The 23,015-nt window shown below is 35.7% G+C and overlaps 1 protein-coding gene across 1 annotated transcript in view; it reads right to left on the bottom strand.

Annotated features, from left to right (window-relative positions):
• Nucleotides 1-1,894: 1,894 nt before the first annotated feature.
• Nucleotides 1,895-23,015, bottom strand: part of SHOC1 (shortage in chiasmata 1) — a 47,153-nt gene continuing 26,032 nt past the window's right edge. Inside the window, exons 16-28 of the mRNA XM_063423228.1 lie at nt 21,266-21,453; nt 17,380-17,452; nt 15,890-15,959; nt 15,133-15,317; nt 14,533-14,638; nt 12,819-12,930; nt 11,741-11,862; nt 10,703-10,796; nt 9,514-9,645; nt 8,013-8,162; nt 6,789-6,960; nt 6,024-6,572; nt 1,895-3,687 (exon numbers count right to left, since the gene is read on the bottom strand). Coding sequence (XP_063279298.1) covers nt 3,587-3,687; nt 6,024-6,572; nt 6,789-6,960; nt 8,013-8,162; nt 9,514-9,645; nt 10,703-10,796; nt 11,741-11,862; nt 12,819-12,930; nt 14,533-14,638; nt 15,133-15,317; nt 15,890-15,959; nt 17,380-17,452; nt 21,266-21,453 — 2,054 coding nt within the window. The 3' untranslated portion in view covers nt 1,895-3,586. The remainder of the gene's footprint in view (nt 3,688-6,023; nt 6,573-6,788; nt 6,961-8,012; nt 8,163-9,513; nt 9,646-10,702; nt 10,797-11,740; nt 11,863-12,818; nt 12,931-14,532; nt 14,639-15,132; nt 15,318-15,889; nt 15,960-17,379; nt 17,453-21,265; nt 21,454-23,015) is intronic.

The raw sequence follows: 23,015 nt of genomic DNA, 5'->3' as shown, positions 1-23,015 counted from the left end.
GTATTGTGCCTTTAAAAACAGAAGAGAATGTCCTTCCTTCAGAGCTTTTCTTCATTCTGACTTCTTCTCACTGTAGACTATTTAAGTATGGCAGTTTTTCTGGTAGTAGTGGACATAGGTACGGAAGTGTAGTGAAAACCAAGTTACTCCTGCACAGAAGCCATCAGAGGCTTGATTTGAGGCCAAAATGTCAAAGATACTGATGAGTGTAAACAAGAAAAGCCTTCGGACAGTCAGCATATGGCTGCAGCCTACTTCCTCTCAGGCAAGCCCTTCATATTTCTTTTACTTCTAGGGATAAAGCCTCCCCTTATCCCCACACCTGTTTCTCTTCCTAGAACCCCTGTTGCGTACACTTCCAGGCTCAGCAATGTCAGTTGGAGCTTGGGTTTTGAAGTGGCTGCTGAGCTGGCATAAGGAGTGGCCAAATCACAGTGTGCAGCAGAGAGCCACCACTGCTAGACAGCCAGTCAGTCACTGTTGTCTCTTGGCTGCCCTGTCCAACTCCATCTGGTCTCTTGCAGCTGGAGCACCACGTCAACACAGTTAGAGTAGCACTGTGAACATACTGCAGGACTTGGCTGCATCAGTGTCTTGCACCGACAAGGTCTAGAAAGATCTGTGCAGCAGTTGTGAGATGGATTGGGAACATTCCACTCCGATGTCCCTCTGAGCATGGTGTTAATTCCTCAGATGTGGATTCCAGCTGCTTCAGAGGAGTGTGGTTGCTGCACCTCTTTGCTCTCAGGGCAGTGTGTATCCAAGCTGCTGGGTAGAAGCAGGGAGAGGAGTGACAGCAATGTTACCTCTGCCCTCCCAGGGCATGTTCTGTGAGAGAAGTCAAGTGTCAGACCAAGCTTCAAAAGAGGATTGGCTGGCACTGAGGCTCTTTGGTTCCTTTTGCAAATCAGTTTGGTGAAGTGTGTGGCACTGCTGATTATTTTGGGCTGGCTGGGTGAAGTGGCTGTATCTCAGTAGCTCAGCATTTGCAGATCTCCCTTCCTTGGCATAACCAAGGACAAATGAGCCTGGGCAGCTGACTGCTTCTGGGGGTAGGAGAACATGTTGTCCCTTACCTACCCAGTCTACAGGGCAATGTTTTTTCTACAGCTGCAGGTGTACCTGGGTTTGCACAACTGCTGAACTCAACCCAGCGATTGGGGTTATGTGAGGCTTGCCCTGGCTTAGACCAGGGCAAGCATCACATTTTGCCACTTCTCCAACAGCTGTGATCTCCCATGAGGTGGACAACTATGGGCAGCATCTTAGCTTTCTTTACCAAAAACTATCCAAGAGGGCTATCTGCTATGCAGAGACATTCAATACCATCTGATGGCAGCAGGTCCTACAGGATGCCCACGGTAAAGAAGATTGAGTGAGTGTGCACATTTGGATGCTCAGTGCCTCACACAAACCACAAGCCCCCTTGTCTCACTGTCATCTCTCCCAGCTGAACAGCAAGGCTCTTCTCCATTTACAGCTGCCTCCTGCCCAGTCATTAAAATGTTTATAAACTTGTTCCAGGAATGAAGTGTCCCTATCTGCTGATGTAAGGCTGGAGAATAGATTTTGTACTGTGCCTTTTGTCTAATAATTAGTTCCTTCCTAATTCACAGTAATAGGTAATTTGGCGGGGGCGGGGGGGAGGGCATCAATGTTGTTCAGTAGTAATTTTACTCCACATTAAACAGACAAAAGGAGGGGGAAGAATGGAATATTTTATACATTTGCCAACGTGTCCATATCTGTGAGAGACTGAGATTTGTCATAAACAAATACAGTAAAAACCAAATGGTCACTGCAAGCCCTTTCCCTTATTTTCCACTACATTACCAGTCATTTAACTGTACAGTGACATTTTTTCTACCTAATGAAAACTTAACACAGACAGCACTTGAAATTTTTATTTAATGTAGACAACATGCCTTTGTTTTTGAAGTTAATCTACAGATTATCTATGCTACGCTTTCACAACTGTTCATGTGGAAGTTCTCATGTCAGCCTTTGCCTCTGGAAGAGGAGAACATAAATATGTAGCTTGGCACTGGCAGCTATAATTTTCTCAAACTGTGGTCATCTGCGACTGAGACTTTGTAGAGCTGTACTTTAAAAAAAATAGATTCCTGGTTCTGGAAATCTGGAGCTAGTTCTGAACAACATAACCCGTGATGCAAAAGAAGTAAAATGGTTAGGTCAGGTGACCACAAAAATGGGCCACGGATACTAACCAAACTGCAGCTTTTATTTCTGTCTTTTTCTTATTCGAGGAAACAGTGCCTTATTTGCAATTTTATGAGAAATCTTTTTGTTACCACTTGTGAAAGGTATTTTCTCAAATCTTGCAATCAGTGTAGAAATAATTCAGGTATATTACTGTGAATTAAAATTGCAGTTAGTGCTGTCATAGCTTTTAAGAATTCAGAAACCAGCACTCTGTTTTCTCTGAGAGACCAAATCTTTCTTCCCTAAGTGCTGGTTTCATTTACTCAGATAGTGAATATGTGTTTAATGAAGTCTTAATATCAAAGAAGTATTTAAGTGCCAGCATAAACCTTAAACTTGGTGGTTTTCCTTTTATTACTTCCTTGCTCCACTCACCTTTCTATTACTGCATCAAACTGAAAAAGATTATTGAGTTTGAAACCTGAATTATCTCAGCTGAAGACCACTGAACAGAGAGACACATTCTGGAGCTGGCTGGCATGCCTGTGCAAACTGTTTATGCATTCCTCCAGCAGAATGGAGTTACTGTCTACCATTGCTCCCACACATATTTCCAGTTTTGTTGCCAAATCTTTTGATGGAAAGTGAGGGTTTTGGTACTATTCTATCTAATCTAAAGAATACAATTGAGATAGATCTTTTTAATTCAATCTTTTACCCTTTCTAGTTGTACCCTATAATATCTGGATCTACCTCCCTGATGACTTTCATCCCCCTGCTTGCCAATGCCCTGCAGAAGGCTGAAAAACACGTATGCTAACAAATGGCCTCCAGCAGGTTATGCAAAAGGTGAGGGTCACAACTTAGTTCCCCGAATCGAGTCTATGAGAATGTTAAATTTCAACAGAGTCTTTGCATCCTGTCCATAAAACAAAGCGCTTTTTCCTAGACTAGGATTAAAAGGAGCTCAGAAACTTATCACATTGTTCCTGAAGGAGCCGTCAGGAGAAGTGGAACTGAGCCCAAGGGACAGCTACAAAAAGTCAGAGCTGTAACTGCAAGAAATCTCTGAGAAGCCTGGAGATTTTGGCAGATCTAGCTCATCTTTACATTGGAAAAGCAGCAAGCTCAGGGAGCAAACACAGGGGAGGCTTGGCATCTGGTTTTTTCCATTAATTTTTTTTTATATAAAGAGTGATAAACTATGTCTATATCACCCATGACAACAGAGACGCAGTAGTTATTCAGCTTCAAGAAACTAGTTTGTTTAGCAACATTTTAAAACCATACAGAATAATCCTGAGCTAGTAAGAATTTTCAAATCCTAATTTCTTTCTAAAAACTAACAACAATAATTTATTTCCCCTTAAAGAGTTCAAGAATGAAAAAAAGAAGTAATGTAACATGCAAATGCCCATTCGGTTCAAAAGAATTTTAGACGTGTTTGTCCATCTCTTCTTCCAGGGACTCTTTCATATGTCAATCTCCTTTTTTTGAACTCCGGTACTTCTGGAAATCCAAAATCTGAAAAAGTGGTGGAAAAAACAAAAAACATGGTAAACTAAAAATACAACATGTATGCAGACTTAAATGTGTGTTTCTCAGGAGCAGTAACAGACTTTGCCTTTGACTGGTGTGTTCCCTAAGAAAAGTATCAACTGTCATAAAATAAAATGTGTACAGATTAATATTTGCTACTTCTTACTGCTACTTAAACACAATATTTCAGAAAATATTTAATGTTTATTTCTATTTCATTAATACTACACTTAGTATTATTCTATAATTGTTGAAATTTAGTATTTTTTAATCAGACATGGTCATGTTTCTAAGTTGTTTTCAAAAGCTACTTACATTCTTACCATTCAAGTGCTTTTACAATAACGTATTTGGAAGTTGCTTTTTCCAAACAAGTTACTGAAAGGAAATGATATTTAGTCTTTACAAAACATATTGTCAGAAAATGCTAAAACTGACCAAGGATTTGATCTGTTCCAGTGGAAGCACTGGCTTGGCATGGTGTCATGAATTATCTGTGGTTTAATGAGAGTTTGATCTGAAACGTGAAGAATCCTTGGGGTTTGTTCCCAGTGTGTCTTTTTAACTTGACTCTACCTATTTCTTAAATTTTTAGTCTCAGAGGCTTTTATTCTATTAAGGTGAAATTAGGGTTTTTTTGTTGGTTTGTCTTTTTAGGGTTTTTTTGGGGGGTGGAGGAGTTTGCATTAGCATGCAAAACTATTTCATATACTTATTTTTCCCCTGGTTAGTGAATTATAAGTAGAATAAGCCTACTCTTCCAAAATCTAAACCTAAAATCACTTTTCCTTGTTTTGATTTGATTCACATTCAAGTATACTTCTATCCTACTGGGCAAGGATAATACAGAAAGCTTATCAGTTGGAGATCACAGTGTTTTCAGAACACCGTAAAATGTGGTACCAGGAGAATCTGCCCTCATGTCTACTGAAATATATTGTATGTAGAATTTTATGCTATCAGTGCCAGTTACAGGTTCCTGGAATATTTGTTACCTACTCAGCAATCCTGCAGATCTCAATTTTAATTCCAGAGAAGCCAAAGGTCTGTTCAGAGTTTCTGTATGAATATTCAAATTTACATAGGCTGGAAATTAAAAGTTCACCATGTCCGATTAACTTTTTCTCTCTTTACCGCCACAATTACCCTAAGCAGTCCATGAAAGAGTGTTTTAAATTAGTTATTTAGGTTTTCATGAATGATTCTGACCTGTTTAGTGAAAGCATTTTAATGCTGTGCTGACCTTGTACGACCGAGAGATTTAATGACAGCCAGCAACAGACAAATCATAAACCAAGCCATCCGTACTTGATGTTAGGCAATTTCTTAAAACAAACTTGAACCTGCATTTATTAAAAAAACGTGGTATCTCACCTACAGGGAAATAGGAGAATTTAAAAAAACCCCAACACAATAAATGATACAGCAATACATAGTCTGACAGGCACTTTCTTAGTTGCAAGACTCCATGGATACATATGATGGCTTATTAAAAAAGGCTTCAAGCTTACTATATTTGATGGAGTAAACCAGGGATAAGAAAATGGCAAAAAAAAAAGAGAGAAGCCTAATATTTTGTATAAGGACTATACACATTTTCAGGGTAAACAAATTTTGAAGTACACATCATACCATTTCTTTGAAAATATAAGCTTTGGAATGATTTCAAGTGGGGAATTTACCCCTGAAGATACTAGCTAAAAAATATTCCAAGAATAAGGAAATATAGGAAACAAACTTAGAAAATTTTCAGAGTGCCATTTTTAACTCCATTAGTGCCAACAGCAAAACACAGATATTAGTAGAATCTGAATTTCACTCTCAGGATTGCTGAATCTCCTTTTTGTCCTATGGAGAAAATGCAATCTTTTGTTCACCTTTGTCCAAATCTATGTTTACAAAATAATCTTCCTCATAACTTTTAAATTAATTCTGGCATGCTCATTGTCTATATTTTAGGCACTGCCAAAGAGAAGAGAAGCTGAATCTTACGCTACTGAAGAACTATGCTTTTCAATTTTTACCAGGGAAAAATAATGGCAGTAACACAATTCTAGATCATTGAATTTGAATTTGTTCGGCTTTTTTTTAATACTCTAAGAGATCTTTATGCTCAAAACAAAACCTGTAAGGAACCATTTATCACAGAAGAAATACATATGCAAGTAAGTTTTAGCAAAGGGAGCATGCAATTCTTGGGTGAAATTTGATTTAACAACTATTTAAATAAAAGATAAAATACAGTCTTACAGATACTCCTCAAAACTTTGCAGTTGAATAACAAAAAGAATTTCGGCAAAATCTGCATACTTTGGACTTACTTGTTTTAATTTTTTCTTTTGTCCATAAGAATGGAGGCCTTTGTTTTCTCTTTCCTTTAGATGCTGCACCTATTTGGTTAAAATTCAGATTTTGAAGCTCATCCGTATCATCAAAGAAATCAGAGAGAAAACTATCATGAGCAAAGGGATTATGTGGGCCTGTGGATGAAGAGTCATTCCACAGGGGCTGGTCAATTTGAATTTCTGTGCTTTTAATAAATTCTTCTAGAAAACTCCTAGAGCTCTCCTGAGGTCCACAGTCAATCAAAGTTGCAAGGAAATCCTCTTTGATTTCAGAGTCTTTGGACGAATGACCAGAGCTATCACACATTCTCAAAGGCTGTCCTTGAACATGCAGAGAATTTTTAACTTCCAGATGAGCAAAATCTTCATGGTCTTTTGATACAGCAAAGAAATCAGGCTTTCTCCTTGTAATTACATCTGATGAGCATGCTTTCATTTGCATACAACTTGGAAGATCAGACTTTAAAAAACCCTTAGGATGATTCGGTGGAGGAATTAGAGCTTCAGAACTCCAATGAGATGTTCCTAGTAGAGAAAAAATTGAACCATTTTGTTTGGAGAATGTAAGGTTAGCTTATTTTTTACATCTTACAGAAAACCAAGATGTCATTGAGCATTGTGATTGCAGTCTGTCTCATCAGAATAACTGACCTTACCATTAGAAGATAAAGATTCTAATGCATTCAGATTTTTCACTTGGTTTCAAAGGAGACACATTTTCCTAGTAATTCAAGGTATTACCTGTGCTGTTTTGTGCCTTATCAAGCAGCTCTAAGATTTGACAATTTTGTTTATTATCAAGATACAACGTGTTGAAGTTATTCTGGTTTTCTGGGTGTGGTGCACCTTTCACAGCTTTTTCTAGAGGAGCAGCAGTATTTAGGCTGTATGAAGATATCATATCACTGAAATGCTGAAATGATAAAGAAAGTATTTGTCAGGAATGTTTATGGTACATGTCTACACTGCCAAGTATGAAAAGTTAAATCAGTTATTAAGATTCTAATATGTATACATTTTTGCTTGTTGGAACAACAACGACAAAAAAGATTTACCAAAGCAGGAGAGGCATGTAGAGTACACAATGTACAACTATCTTAAATCTATAAACAGATTAAGTAATAGTCTCTGTCCTGAAACACAGGAAAAGCAATATCTTAATACAGTTTATTATCTTTCAGTACTCCAACACTGTAGGAAGCAGTGTCTGCAATGGATTAGCTCCTATCATGCATCACAGAGGAATTTAACTGAGCTTTTTCTATCAATAAAGATGGCTTTACTCATATACAGTTAAAACAATAGTATGCACAATTTCACATTCCGTGCCCAAATACCTGTTCATTTGCTCCTTCACCTTAACGGAATTCTTCACTTTAAATGAATGGTGTCCTCAACCATATTCTTGAATGATAATATATGTACATTTTTTTATTGAATTAGATGATTATATTCACTCTATAATTTTCCCAGGCTTGACCCAACAGTAGGAGCACACAGTTCTTCATCTCTAGGGCTCTATCAAACACTTAGTACTATAAATGCCAAGTGATGGGTTTATTATAGGGAGGGAGGGAGGGAGGCAGGGAGGAAAGAGGGAAGGAAGTCCTGGAAATACGTAATTGGAAAACATCTTTTACATTAGAAATACACAAAACCTTGCACACTGATACAATACTCAATATTGTGAAGCTTGAGGAGGAAGTTGATCTAATGAGTATTTTTCCAGTTAAGGAAGTGCTCTCATTATCTTCCCACAAACAAAATGGTGACTTTACAAAATCTGCTGAGAATCAGCAGACTCAATGTTTCGGAAATGAATGATATGCTCAAACCTGTAATTAATTTTTAAATAACACTAGCAAATGCACATGTAGCATCAGATTAAAAAAATCCCAACAAAACAACCACATATTACAATAGAGAAAAAAAATTGATCTGATACATAAAATAATTTTGCCCAACCTTTAAAACTTTTTTTGGAACCTCTGGCAGAAGTTCCTGGAGTTGATCAAAGCTTGCAAGAAATAACCTGTTCAGTGAAGTTCCCTTCTTTAACATAAACTGAGCAACCAAAGGATTGATACATGGAAAAGTAAGCAGGCATTTCTCTGTCTGGAAATGGAAATTATTTTGTTAGATTGATATCCGACAAGCTGTTTATCCCTTTTTCCTGTTACTATAAAGTCACATCTTATTCAATAAGTCCTAGAGTATATCACAGAAGGACAGCTTTCAAACAGTGCACTTTTACAGTCCAATAAAAACTCCTGTTTATTACAAATGCAACATAGTATCATTTCTGAAAAGGGGTACTGCATAACCATTTGACAAAAAGCAAGTGTAAAGATGGTTATTTTTCTAAAAGTTAAAATCAGTGAATCATTTCAACTTGATTTTAAAATGCACTTAGAGATTTACTATTAATTCTCCAATTTAAAGCTAATTACCTAGATCAATATAAACTGACAAAACTGGTTCTGTTTTACAAAAGCTGTATTTGTTAAAGGCAATGAAACAGGTGGCAAAAGCAGGAGTTGTCAGGGGGATGATGACTGTCACAAAGAGGGCAGCAAGTTGAGACTAGCTTGTTATCAGTGACAGCTTCCTGTTCCTGACTTTCATAAAACACTGCCAGGATCAGATATCTTTAACAGAGACATAATATAATGACTCCTCTCCATTTTTTACCAGTATCCTTAATTTCAAAATTGGAAAACCTATAATCCAATACCCCCTTTTTGAAAGGCCATGCCGACACCTGCTTTATAATGCTTTTGAATTTTGCAAAAGCCAAAAACAATCTCAGCTTTACAAGAGTTTAAAGCTGTCACATAAAATGAACAAATCCATACATTTCATTTGAGAACCTCACTATAAAAGTTAATGGGCCTGTTCCACCATTTACTGGAATGAGTTAAACAAGTAACTGCATGAGTTAAAGAAGTTTTTACCATCTGTTACTAAAGCCAGCAAGCAATGCCATTGGCTTCAGTAATGGATCAGCACTGCTGAATTTGGCTTCCTGCCCAAGTGAGCCATGGTATGTTTATCTTTTACAATTCGGGTAGTTTTTTTAAACCTAGTGCCTAGAACTGTAGAACTGCACAAACTGTCAGGCAGATGTGGTGGATAAACTTCCCTGCAGGTTAATTGTGAAAGCACAGGGGAAGTCCAAGTTTCATCTAATCCTGCTGACAAGCATGACTGAAATACTATATATATGTGTATATATGTGTATATATGTGTGTGTGTATATATACATGCATATATGTGTGTGTATATGTATCTTTGCATATATGCTAGAAATACGCTTGTACATTTAGCTTTATATCTATATTTTTATATGTATAAAATAATGCTTATTTTAACACTATATTTTAAAAGAACCACAACAAAAAGCCTTAAACTTTATGAATCTTAGAAACAGGAAGAAAACTGTAAATTCATGGGAAGAGAAGCAAACCTCAGATGGCAAGACAGAAAGCCAGGATTTGTCCAGCCACTCATGAGGACTGATATTAGATGCTATCAAAATGTTGTCAGCAATCTGACGAATTACCAGTGCTGTCTCTTCAATCCCTGGCGTAAGAACTACCTAAAAGTGACACAGCATATTCTTGGTTAAAACTTACTCTAAGGAGTGTCTTAATTTCCTACAGGAGTTGAAGTGAAAACTACTGGTCACCCTGAACACGAAAGTTAGTACTGCTGAGTAATTAAACCTGACCCATGCTTATCATGCAGAAAAACTCCAACCTCTGACCACTAGCCTGGCTGCAAATTACTCCTTATTTATGCAAATCCTATGTAGGTGAAATTAATTGATTTACCCTATAGCTCTTTTATATGTGATCAAGTTTCTGGGTACAATATGAGTTCCTAATAAAACAGACAATTGTGAGATGCCTATTACAGTTTAAGAAGCTGTGTACCATTTTGAAGCAATAATTTCTACACAAACTACACTGCTGAGTACATGAAATGAAAAAAACTTTCATCCTCTCTTCATCTTTGTAATTTTCATTTGATCAGGTAGATTTTATAGAAATTTTAATATGCAAATAATAATGACTTTCATAAAGATCTGCACTCAACTTTGGCAGCAAATTAAGTGATAAAAAATGCCTAAAAAGATATTACTTGGTTCAAAAATATAAGTTACCAACAATTTGGTAAGCTGAGTGAAACTTCTGCCCCATTTTTAATGCTGATTATTCTAGATACTAAAACAGATTGTCTAGATTCTAGATTTTCTGATTTTTAAAGAAAGAAGTTAATTTATCTTGTCACATTAAAAAAGCAGACTAGTTGACAGAAAATTATTTATTTTTTTCTTCTGTCACACCAGCAACATAATATTGATCTGAAACTTCAAATTAAGATATAAGCAAGATTAATATATATTCTAGTAATTTATTAAAGATACAGTCTCACTTTTTGATTCCTAGTCATAAAGAGACTTCAACTGCTATTTGAATCTGATTCAACTCGTATGGCAGTCAACAGTGTTTTCACTGACTAGCAGCACTGAATTAAGACCCTCTCTTATTTTAGTAATTTTGAGATGTTTTATGTTTTTTGATGTAGAAGGCATACTTGACTGAGCTTTTTAGAAATATCATATCATGAAGATTAATACAGAAAAAAATTACCTTCACTTCAAAGTCTTCTGACTTCTGTGTAAGTTCAATTAGAGTAGCATAAATTAAGACAAGGTTAAGCAGAGTATTTCCCTTGAGACTGTACCTGTAAAACAGTTTCACTAGATCATTAATATTTAATACCCACATGTAATAATCTCAAACCATTTTTCTATGTCTTCATAAATATCTGTTTCATCTCCTGGAATTCAGAACACTGGTACAGTTTGAGAATTACAATCTGTGGGAAGAGAACTAGAATACATGAAGGGACTGACTGCTGAAGGATGGATTGTAAGGAAAGAAAACAGAGTCAGTCTACAGAAAAGCAAGTCTGGTCTGAAGTAGAAGGTCTGGATCAAAGTCAGTCACTGGAGACACTGGAGAAAAAGCAGAGAGGAAATTACCACTTGCTTATAGGAAAAAATCTCAAAAGAGGTAATAAATCAGTGTTTATGAACTACATCAACAAAAGGTGTGCTTCCATAGCAAAAGGAGAACTACTGATGCAGTGGAAGAACACTTGAAGAATGTTTTCCTGTTGCAAATTATACACAGTGGTATTAACTAATTCATAACCATGCATTTGAATGTACTTCAAACAGATGTAAGAATAATTCCAATATTTCATATTTTTAGAGCTGTGAAATTTCTGGACCTGTTGATTTGAAATACACCTCATGTTAGTATTGTCTGCCTCAAACTCTGTTATTTTATAACAACCATTTCTTTATCATTTGTGTATGACTAAAAATAGCCTCACAAATGAAAAACAACTTGTCTAACGTTTTGGTGGTCTCCAGTAATCACTGTTACTTTTACAATTTCACCGCATTTTTTCAGTAGAAGCATGACAACACTGTAGCTAAGTGAAAGACTCAAAGGACACTAGAAATATGAGCTTACAATATTTGTATTGTTCTAAGAGAAATGTATTTCTACAGAGAAGTTCAAAGATAAATGAGTATCAACTTGTTTTAATAATCAGCTTTCTTTAGTGACAAGTTTGTTTTAAAAATACCAGGATAACAAAACAATTTAATAACTTACTCTAAACTCAGTCTTTCTCTGGAATAGAAAATAATCCAACAGCACATATATTGGAGTGATAATGCCATCAGCCTTGATATTACAGTGTCACAGGAGTCCTCATAATTTAGTTCTTCCATACTCTACCATGGAATTTAAATAAAGAGTAAAAACTAAATAAATACATTACCATGCCTAACCCAAGCTTTTAATGAGTAACAATATAATATACAGAAACTAGATCAAACGTAAATACTGCTAAATAATGTAAGCATTAAGGACACACATGGGAATTGGGAAAAGTAGTTTGTATTCTCAACTTCTATTTTCTCTGAACTTCAAAAGCCTGATTCACAGCTTTATGCCTCTTTTTCCTTTCTCTAAAAAAAATTCACTGTCAATACCTTTTTTAGGCTGTTCTTAAGATTTTTTGTGAACTTTAATAATGCAAAATATTGTTATAAACTTCTGAAGTACTTACTTGGCCTATACAAATCACATACTTGGCATATACAAATCATACCTACCTTAACTATAGAAAATACAACATCACTAATTGCAGTAGCTTGTAGGAATGTCTATATTGTACTTGTAATACTAATTGATTATTTTATTATGTGTATCTTTCAGTTCTTCTACCTGTAATCTCTCTTGCTGTATGCCAGAATTTAAGTAGTATGCTATTGCTTAAACTATTATCTATTTTTCATTAAAAGTAGGACAAATTATTCTATAGACTAATTCAGATAACCATCTGAAATGGGAGGAATTAATATGTACATTGGTAAGATAATAGAGCCACAAATACATTTAATTGGTTGCTAAAAAATTTCTTCATAAAACCCTCTTTCCAAGTATGCATCCTTTAACTACATTTTGTATAATCAAATCACAGGTCAAATGTTACTTCAGTGAAGAAATTGAGAACATTTTAAAGTAGTCAAACTAGCACAGGCAATTTGAGGGTTAATGATCTGTGATGTGAAACAATATATGGACTAAATATAATTATGGGGAAGAAAAGATATGTCAGAAGTCTGAAGACATGGCCTAGAGGTGATGAAACATAGAACTTGGACACAGTAGTTTCACTTTGTACCTGCAAAAAGACAGCAGTACATGCATCTATTGTCAACACAACGTATCGCTCTATACTTCCAAAGAGCCTTAAGGAGTAACTACTGCTTCTTTCAACAAAGGTAATGCTGTACCTGAAGAAGGAAAATTATTTCATTAAAACTCAGATAAGTAAAATAATACTACGTTCTTAAAGGGAATGGATAATACACACTTCTTAACACAGTTTTAAACTTACACAGTCTTGATCTTTTTCAAATGCTCAGTTCACTTTAAGACACACTTGAACAATGCATATTATGTAGCAGTGATTTAGTGAAATTAAATTATATTGCTAACTACATTGAGTATGACCTTGACATCCAGGCTTTGAGTTTACCAAAAAATAAAGAGGTAATATAGAAATTAAGACAGATACTTAGAAACTTTTTCTGACTAACTTTACATATTGCATTTCTTTTCCTCCTTTCTTGATTGTGCAGCACAAGGCAAAGCAAACTCCATGATTGCCATTGGTATGATCCTAAAATTTCTGGGTGACTTAGAACTGCCAGCAGCACAGGTTCCTGTTGTGTAATACACAACAAAGACCTAAATCTGAATCTACCAGCAGTATGTCCTCTAGAAACTTCTATGGACAGTGTATTCAGACATTTTTTAAAAAGTAAACGCTTACTTTTCTGAAATGATACAGCTCTTTGCTCACGTATTTAACTCCTTTGTCAGTGCTAAAAGGAGCTAGTGAAAAAATAACAAAACACTGTTCCCAGCTATTGCCTTATGGCCAGGCTGAACAGAGAACTTAAACAAGTCAGAGTTTAAAAGCATGTCACATTATGTGTTCAAATTTTAAATGTCAAAGACATATATTTTTTTTTCTCCTACTGAAGTGTAATTAGAAAGAGACCAAAAATGCCTCCACAGCTGACTTAAGGATATAGCCAGCATTAAAACTGGCATGTCTCTCCCACAACATAGTGAAATCAACTATCTGTATCTCTGTTACTATGTTTGAGACATATTGCTGCTCTAGTCCCTGTTTATTTGTTTCTTTTCTTTTTTTTACTTTCTTCTTATGAGATAAAAGGTAGCTTCACCAAGCGTTTATTACTGTGAAAGCAAAATTCAAGAAAATTATGTCAAAGAAATAATAAAGAAGCACAATGATTTACAACCTTAGCAGTTCTCATACAGGTTATAGACTAAAAATTAGGTGAATAGGGAATCTGAATTTTATGAATAAATTAGCTTTTGTTTTAAACTTAGCCTCTCCTAAACACTGTGAGGCATCAGAAAATAAGATGTTCAGTTTGAGTATTTAGCATAGCTTCAGTACATTAAAACAATAACAACAACAAAAAAATCCAAAGCAATTTTTATGAAGACTTAAATACAAAGTCTTCCAAGGATCCAGAAGCACTAAAGACAAATTTGTAAACATTATGATTTTCAGAGAAAAGCAGACAATTTAAGAAGTTGTTCTGATTAAAAAGTACCAGCTACAATTTATAAAAATTGGCCAGTTTCATTCTGGTTGGCATGTGTGTGAATCTCTAGTACTAAGTAACCAACTTCAACAGAAAAAAATACATTCTTGTCTCTTAAAATGCAAATAGTTTACTTGCAGAAATGTACCTGGTAGTCAAGTAGATGGCTAATACATGATAGAACAACATACATGTCCTGAAAATCTGAAAGTAACTAGTCCACATGATAAATAGGTTCCTTTGACTCACTTGGATTCAAAAAGCTGAAGAATATCTGGCATATTAAGAAGACCTTCAGTTGTCAGAAACACATATGGAATCTGTACTTCCAGAAGATAGGAACCACCATGATTCCCTGAAACATTTTGTATATGTAAGATAATAGTTTAATAAGCAAAAAACTAAGGATACATCAAATGGGCATTCAAAAATGCAGCTTTTGTTCATCTCCAATAAAATACTTCCACTCTATAATTTCTTTTCCCCAAAATGAAACTCCTTTGAATCTCTTTGAAATTATGCTTCAATTCAGATTTTTTTAGATCTACAACATTCCCTTAGGATGAGGAAGGGTGGATACAGCTTGCAGAAGCTGTAAACAACTTATGAACTTGGCACAAGTCTCTTATAAACCCACATGTACTACTGCATCCTGGCCAAAACTAAGTTTACACTCAAATAAAAACACCTTCTTGCTGCATAGATAACCCAGCTCTGTTCGTTTAGCTTGAGGCCTTATAACATATTACTCATTCTCTTCCAAGGGCATATGAATGTAGCATTTTATGGAACAGAAAATGTTTTCATATGTCAGTCTAACTGTTTGTTACAATTCTGGAGAGCACTTACCCATTTGTATTGTTTCAGGGAAGGTGGTTTTAAAAGTCATGTAAGTTACGTTCAGATTTTTGCACAGATTTTTCCAGCCAGAATTTTCAGAATGATCATATTCCATTACTAATGAGAAGTGTGTCCAAGGGAAGTCAGCTCCAATTTGCTGATTGTGTACAATAATGCAGGAATATCTACTAAGACTTAAAAAACCCCAACAAAATATGAATAAGTAGAGGTAATAAAAATAAGGAAGAATTACCTTCAGAACAAAATAAGCTCAGTTTTACTTTGACGAATTCTAACAGCCTAAAGTCTTTTTACAAAAATATATTTACCTTTCCTGGCTAAGGTTCCAACTCATTTAAAAATTAATTTAAAAATCAAAAGCTATATTCTTCCTCCCACAATTTTCTGCCTGAAATACAGTATTTTCCAGTAATGTCATAATTTGTAATTTCTTCTGCTATGCCCTTTCAACACCTTTTTCTAATACATGCAAAAATCATGTTTTTTTACATATTTCTCTCAACAGGTTTTTCTAAACAGGCAAACCAACACATAAAGAATATGCAATTGTTTGTTCCCTGAAGTTCCTCACTAAGCATCTTTCTAGAGTGGACAAAATTCTCAACTCTAAAAACAAAGCTGTAGGTTCATATAATGAAAACTTTACTCCAGACTGGAAAGCCCTATGGAAATGAACTAAAGTAACTGAAGTTTCACTTGGTACCGACTAAAGAATTTGTTCTTAAGAATCAAGAATTTAACTTACTTGCTTATGATCTCTTTACAACTTAAAGGGCTTCCTTTTTTCTCAGAATTCAAATCTACAGCTTTCAAACCTGCTTAAAAAAAATTAAATGGTTGATGAAATAAATGAACCTCCCTGACTATGAATCAATGCACAACAGTAAGTAGCACTTATGAACAACACAGGTTATTAAAATTTTAAGTATTATATAGTTGGTGTTGCTGAAGAGTCCTATACAATTTTTGTTTGTATTGCACTGTTAGATGCAATGATTCAGAAACTCGCTTCTCAGAACCTAAGGAAAAAGTCATGCAAACATGTTTCATGTCTCACCAAATCACAACCCTATAACCTTAAAATAAAAAATTAAAGGATAATACAAAAGAAAGCACATTTTCCCCTTTATAAGTTAAATTTCTTTACACTTTTTATACATTTGAAATTTTAACTGAAGATGTATCTAAGAAGGAATACTCGTACTACACAAGCGCCTCTTTTCAAAAGTGTAGATTGACCTCTTTGCAACCACGTCTTAAGATCTTAAAACAAATAAAACTCTTTTCACTAAATATTATTATTAGTAAAAGTGAACATGCCTCCTCCCTTTCAAAACATTCTAAAAGACAGCCTGTCTTCTTTTAAGAGCACAGGAAATCTAACTTTATTTTTAAAGGAAAAGAACAGTGCAATACAGAATGCTCAATAAAGTTCAAGCAAGTAGAATTTATGAAAATGGATTTTAAAAAAACAACATGAAAGTAATCAGTAACTTGTTCTAAACATAACTATAAGCCCAAATTATAATTTTCCTGAAACATGTTTGTTTTACCAGCTGAATTTGGAGTGTTGAACAAGGTTGCACTTGTGAAATTACTCACAGGTAAAATGTTGAAATGATGAAAGTGCTGCTTGTATCAGTGGGGAGGTGGGATAATGGAAACCATATATTTTGCCTTGAGTTTTACAGATTGATTCAGCTTATGGTGACATATTTAACAAATGAGCAAACCATATCAGCAACATATAGCTAAAGGAAAATATGATCTGTACCTGACTACTCATTCAAGGCTTTATGCTGAAGATTTTAGTCAAGACTTAAAATCTAACTGCTCTGAATACGCTTGCAAGGAAGAAAGCTTGTGACCAATGATCAGCTAAAAACAATGAGACAATATGATCAAGATAACAGATGCAAATATAATTAGGCAATGGGCTGTCCACAGCTCCTTCATGTTCTGTTAAAATTTTTTTTGACTCAACAGATAAATTATCACTCTCTTGCAATAGAAAACATGAAAACAGAAATCATAAGTAGGAGAATTATAAAATTAAAAGATAGAAGGCAGATGGAAGAGTTACAAAATATTAAACAGTGAGAAAAGTATGTAGAAAGGCTCCAGATGAGAAGGAAAGGGAGAAACACCTGCACCAAGCATTCAAACAGGAATGCAGCAATATACAGAATAACAGCTGCTTTTTATTAAAAATATATACTTTAAACAATTCTTTACCTTCTATCCTAGACAATGGGGGAATGAAGGAAGCTTTTTCTCTTTCAGAGTCCATCCTTGTAATGATTAGTACCTATATGAAGTAAAAGAAACTCTAGTAATGTTAATTTTTTTTTCTTTCAGCCCGCATACGTTTTTCTTTCTCCTCTGCATAGAAAACACAATATTGAATAAACAGATGGCAAAACCAGAAGCTTTGGAGTTTTCCACAATGACAATCATAGAATATCTCAAGTTGGAAGGGACCCATAAGGACAGAGTCCAACTTCTAGCTTTTCACAGGACTACCTAAAACTAAACCACATGACTGTGTCCAAGAGCTTCTTGAACCTGGACAGGCTTGGTGCTTTATTCACTTATGTAGGAGTCTGTTCCAGGGGAGACCACTCTCTAAGTGAAGAATCTTTTGCCTAACGTGTCTGAACTTCCTCTGACACTGCTTCATTCCAGTTGCTTGTGTACTGTTACTGGTCACCAGAGAGAGGAGATATTCGCCTTCCCTTTTGCTGTTTTGCTGAAGGAAGAAGGTATGATGGGGTCATCCCTCAGCCTTCTCTTTCCCACAAGGAACAACAAAAATCACTTCAAATGCCCCTTTTCTTGCCCTTGAGGCCTTCTACCATGTTGGTCCTCCTTATCTGGACAGACAAAACAGACAACTTTGATATCCTCTTATACTGTGGTGCCTAAAACTGTCCCCGGCACTGGAGGTGAGGCCGCCCCAGAGCAGAGCAGAGCAGAGCAGAGCAGAGCAGAGCAGGACAATCCCTCCCTTGCCCAGCTGTGATGCTGTGCCTGATGCACCCCAGGACACAGGAGCCCTCCTGGCTGCCAGGGTACTGCTGGCTCAACTTGCTATTGACACAGACTTCTAGTCTCTTCCCACTGTGCTCCAGTCTCTTCTTTCCCAGTTTGTATATTCAACCATTATTTCCCCATCCCAGGTGGCAAATCTGGCACTTAGTCTCAGTATATTTCATAGAGCTGGTGACTGTTCAGCTCTCTAGTTCCATTTTTCTGTAAGACCTTTCTACTCTCAAGAGAGTCCACTGCTCCTCCTAATTTAGTACCATCAGTAAAATCACTTAATGTATTTTTGATTCCTGTGTCCAGACAACTTCTAAAAACATTTAAGAGCACTGTCTCTAAAACTGAGCCCTGGGGAACGGCACTGGTCACTGGCTACCAGCCTGATGTAATTCTACTCACTGTAATTCTTTGCTCAAACCCTCAGTCAATTGCTCACCCAACCCTAATACTGGGTTTGTCTTGTCTAGCTCTGTGATGAACAGTTCATCCAGGATACAGTGAGAGATAGTATTAAAAGCTTTGCTAAAATTAAAATCCATGCTTACTGGCTTCCCTTGGTGAACTAGATGGGTCACCTTGTCATAAGTGGGAAAAAAATAGGAAATTAAGTTGGCTAAGTAGCACTTTTCTTTTGTGAACCTATGCTGGTTGTGACCAATGAGTACATTGTCTTTCAAGCATTTTTCAGGAACTCCCAGAATAAACTTTTCTATAATTTTAAGAAGCACTGAAGTGGGACAGACAAGTCTGTAATTACCACCAGAGGCTTCCTCCTTTCCCTCCTTGAAAACTGAAACATTTAACACCTTCCAATCAGCTGGGATCTCTCCAGACTCCCAAGACTGTCGAAATATCCCACACTGATATTTTTGAGCTCCTTCAGTACCCTGAAATGAACCCCACTGGGCTCTATACAGCTATGCAGATGGAGCAGCAAGTCTCAAAGAAGCTGTCCCAGGATTGGCTGGGAGTTTAACATTATCCTCAGTCTTCTAACACTGGGCTCTGGGGATTGAAGACAGATGGAAAAGAAGGCACTGAATGTCTCTGCTTTGTTCATGTCCCTATTTGTGAGGTGACCAACCTTGTGGAGCAATAGACTAATGTTGTCTTTGATTCCTATTTTGCTCTTGACTTATTTAAATAAGCCCTTTTTTTCATTCTTCACAGTGTTGGCCAGCTTGAACTTCAGTTGAGCTTTGGCCCCATAAATTTTCTCCCTACAGGAGTGAACAGCCTCTCTAAAGTCCCATTGTGTCACCTGTTCATAAGTGACTTCCAAAGTCCATACACATTCCTTTTTCACCTAAATTCTAGAAGACCCCTGCTCAGGCAGGCCATGCTTCTGCCTTGCTTGGCTTTTGACTTGCTTGGAACTGCCTGTTTTGGTACTCAAAACGAAAGAACTTAAAAGACACTATCTAAAGGTATTATGTAATGAAATGTAAATGTCATATAAATGTAATTTCAGCTGGATGAAATTTTTAGTAATTTTCTATCTAATCATGAGTACAAAAGATAATGAAACAAAGAGAAAAATTCTTTTTTTTTCCTAAACCAGCAGTAACTTCTTGCTTACAAAGGAAATGTCCCATTGTAATCCTGCATCAATAACAACTTTTTCTAATATAAGGATAATGAGACTATCATATTTCACATCATGTTAACTGATACTGATGTGACATGATAGAACTGTAAATAGTTTATTGAATACAACTTTTACTTCTTATTAAACTGGAATACTCCTTCTACCTAGCCTGGCTCATTAAAACCTATCTCTGAATGTTAGGAAACAGTAAACAATTAGTAATTGTGAATAAAATAATATATAGCATTATATTGCACAGATATCTCTGCATGCCTCTGCATAAATCAAGCAAGCAAGTCAAAACTCAGGAGTTATAGCTATTTTCTTTTTAAATCATGGGTAGTGGAGTTCAGAAGAAAAGCCAAGTTGTCACTGAGCTGACATCAAGTTCATATGACTCCTACTACAACATAATCCTAGTATCACAGAGCAAAATGTGTTGCTCTTAAGAAGATGAAAAAGATGTGAAATCATTTTAGTGTGTCTGTTGAAGGACAGACAACAAAACAGCCAGCACCATTTAATTTTTGTTGCTTTGTTTTCATTTGACATTCTAGAAGGGTACATAATAAGTTGTTCTATTGTTCTTCTCAGTAAAATTTAATCAAAAGATATTCAGATCTCCCACTGCAACTCTTAAACAGAAGAAGAAGAAATCCACAGGAAGTGAAATATGGAAAGAAACGAAAATAAATTTAAAGATTTTTTTTCTGTGTTTAGGATCATAAATTCTATTCCAAATATTTAGAACACTTTAAATACTATGCACTTTAAATGCATTTCATTCTGTTTCCTAATGTGATCAGTATTCTGTAAAGAAGTAATAAATGTTCTGCAAAGTAGATTGGTGTTTTGCACTGTGTCATATCACCCAAAATATTCACACATCAGAAAAGAGAATCTTTGGACAATTTGAATATCCTCCAAAACTCCCTTTTCCACACCAAAGTTACCACTCACAGACATTTGCTTCCTGTATCATTTAAATGCCGGGAGGTTGGCCAGATACACTGTTTAAGCAGAGGTTATCTATGGATTACACTATCCACACACTCCTTGGCATATGTGTGCTCCAAATCATGCCAGATAAGCACACACAATCATGTCTTGTGCTGTGATTTCTCTCTGTGTCAGATGAGTGAGGCTTTCAAATAAAAGGTTACATTATAATTTTCAGTAACTGATGTGATACAATATACTTATAAGGAAAACAAAACCACCTGCAACAAGATAAAGCCCTGGCAATGCTAAAACTCTTTTGCATGCTATTTCACACCTACAACAAGAGGAGATTTGATTAAACAAAAACTTGTACTGCTGTTACAGAGTTCTTAAAATTTATGTTAGCCTTATTTAATAGATACCATGAGGTAACTATTAGAGGGTTTTGTTCATAAACAAACCCTTGTTAAAACATAGTTTTGCAATTATTCATTAATCTAGAACAATTTTGTTTGTTAAGAGAAATTGGTTACGTTGTTTGTTAACCTTAACACTGTGTTTCTCTCCATAACTTTTCATCCAATTTAACATTTCACACAGAAGTGCTGTTATTTTGGGATGTGTTTCATGCTTTTTCTGGCTGCTGTACTGTACAATCTTCAACTGCCTCCAGATGTTATTCAAACAGGATTCTAAAATATTTTTATAGATGTCCTTTGCCTTGGACAAATAACCTGTTAATAAAGCAACAAAAGAAGTAAAAGAAGTGACAAAAGATAACCGTCAAGCATTGTGTTCAATTCACATATCAATTTAAAATCTGTGTGAAGGTATCTTGCACAAAAACAGACAAAATTTTAATGGCTCCCAGTATGGAAGAAGAATATGACCACTAATTGGGTACATAAATGGTGTTTATAAAACTGCAGTAGTTTATGTAGTATCTGCTACGTAACTCCAGATAGACTTATACAAGATTGCATCATAAAGCTGCAGATGGTATCAGCAACGCTCTTATATTTAACTAATCTGTACTGTTTATACTGAGTAACAACAGTATTTCTATCACCGCTGTCTAAAGCTTGTTTGTCTTGTGTGTTTACCACTCGCCATATTACCACAACTATTCTCAACTCTGAATGATGCCTTCTATGTGTAAATGGTGAACAATGCTGGGCTTATCTGAAAATGCATAAAGAAAAAATACATCCAATATAACTACATGATGAATCACACAGCACAACACAACAGTGAAGACTACAAGGCCTACTTAGTATCTTGCTCAATTTTCTAATTTTTTTTCCAGATCTTTTTTACTTGTACAATTTCCTGTGCGAGCTGTTGCAAGGTTTCAAAACACAGGTGCTTTTGTAATTCTAAAATATCATCTAGGAGTGCTTCTGCTATAATAAACAGTGGAGGAAGAACTGCTTGTTTTTCTTCTTCCCATCCTTCTACATTGTTTAATGTAACGATAGAAAAGAATTGTACTTCCGATTCTACTTATATATTCATTCTGTATTCTTCTTCCTACTCTATTGCTATTTATTGCTAGAAGTATTTCAGGAAATACAAAATAGTTTTTCCCCCTACAGTTCAGTTTATGGCAGATGTTTTACATTTTACATCAATTTTAAGGAAACAACATTCATTTAGGCATAGTTCATACTGAAGGCAGATGCTCTGAAGCAACTTTATCTCCTATAAAGATAGAGGGAGTTTGACTTTCCTAGGGCATTCATAAACACTGTCTTCAACTTCTTATAGACCTATCCTGATAGAGGTATCTGAAAATTCAAAATACACCATTATGGGAATTTGACAAGCTCAGCTTGTCATTCAGGTATTAAACTGGGTTACAGTGGATTGTCATATTCCAAACTTGAACAAGACCAGAAAGTCTCAACATAACTCTTCCACTCAAGTCCAGTGTTGTAAGTTCAAATCTCTTTCCTCATGGCACATTAGATAATATTTAAGATTTTGCTTAAATACTCTCAGATTTAAGTAGCTCACTTCCACAGAGCGTAACAACATTTTAAGTGGAAAGTTCCACTCTCACAAAAAACAGATGGTAAATAGAAAAGGATTTGATATTTTTGCACGTTCCTTAGTTTCCACAGAGATTCCAATGAAAATTTGTCATTATGAGATACAAGGCATATTATCTATGTGGAAGTTCTTAACAAATCCATGGAATAACATAAACAGCAGTCTATTAGTCATGAGCTGAGCATATACCCTGACGGCAGAGTCACAGCTATGAACATGAAACAGTCTGCAGAAGACACACAAA

This window comes from Prinia subflava, chromosome Z (genome assembly GCF_021018805.1).
Source record: "Prinia subflava isolate CZ2003 ecotype Zambia chromosome Z, Cam_Psub_1.2, whole genome shotgun sequence".
Lineage (NCBI taxonomy): Eukaryota > Metazoa > Chordata > Aves > Passeriformes > Cisticolidae > Prinia > Prinia subflava.
The sequence above is the reverse complement of the archived record's forward strand: the minus strand, read 5'-3'. Positions and strand labels throughout refer to the sequence as shown.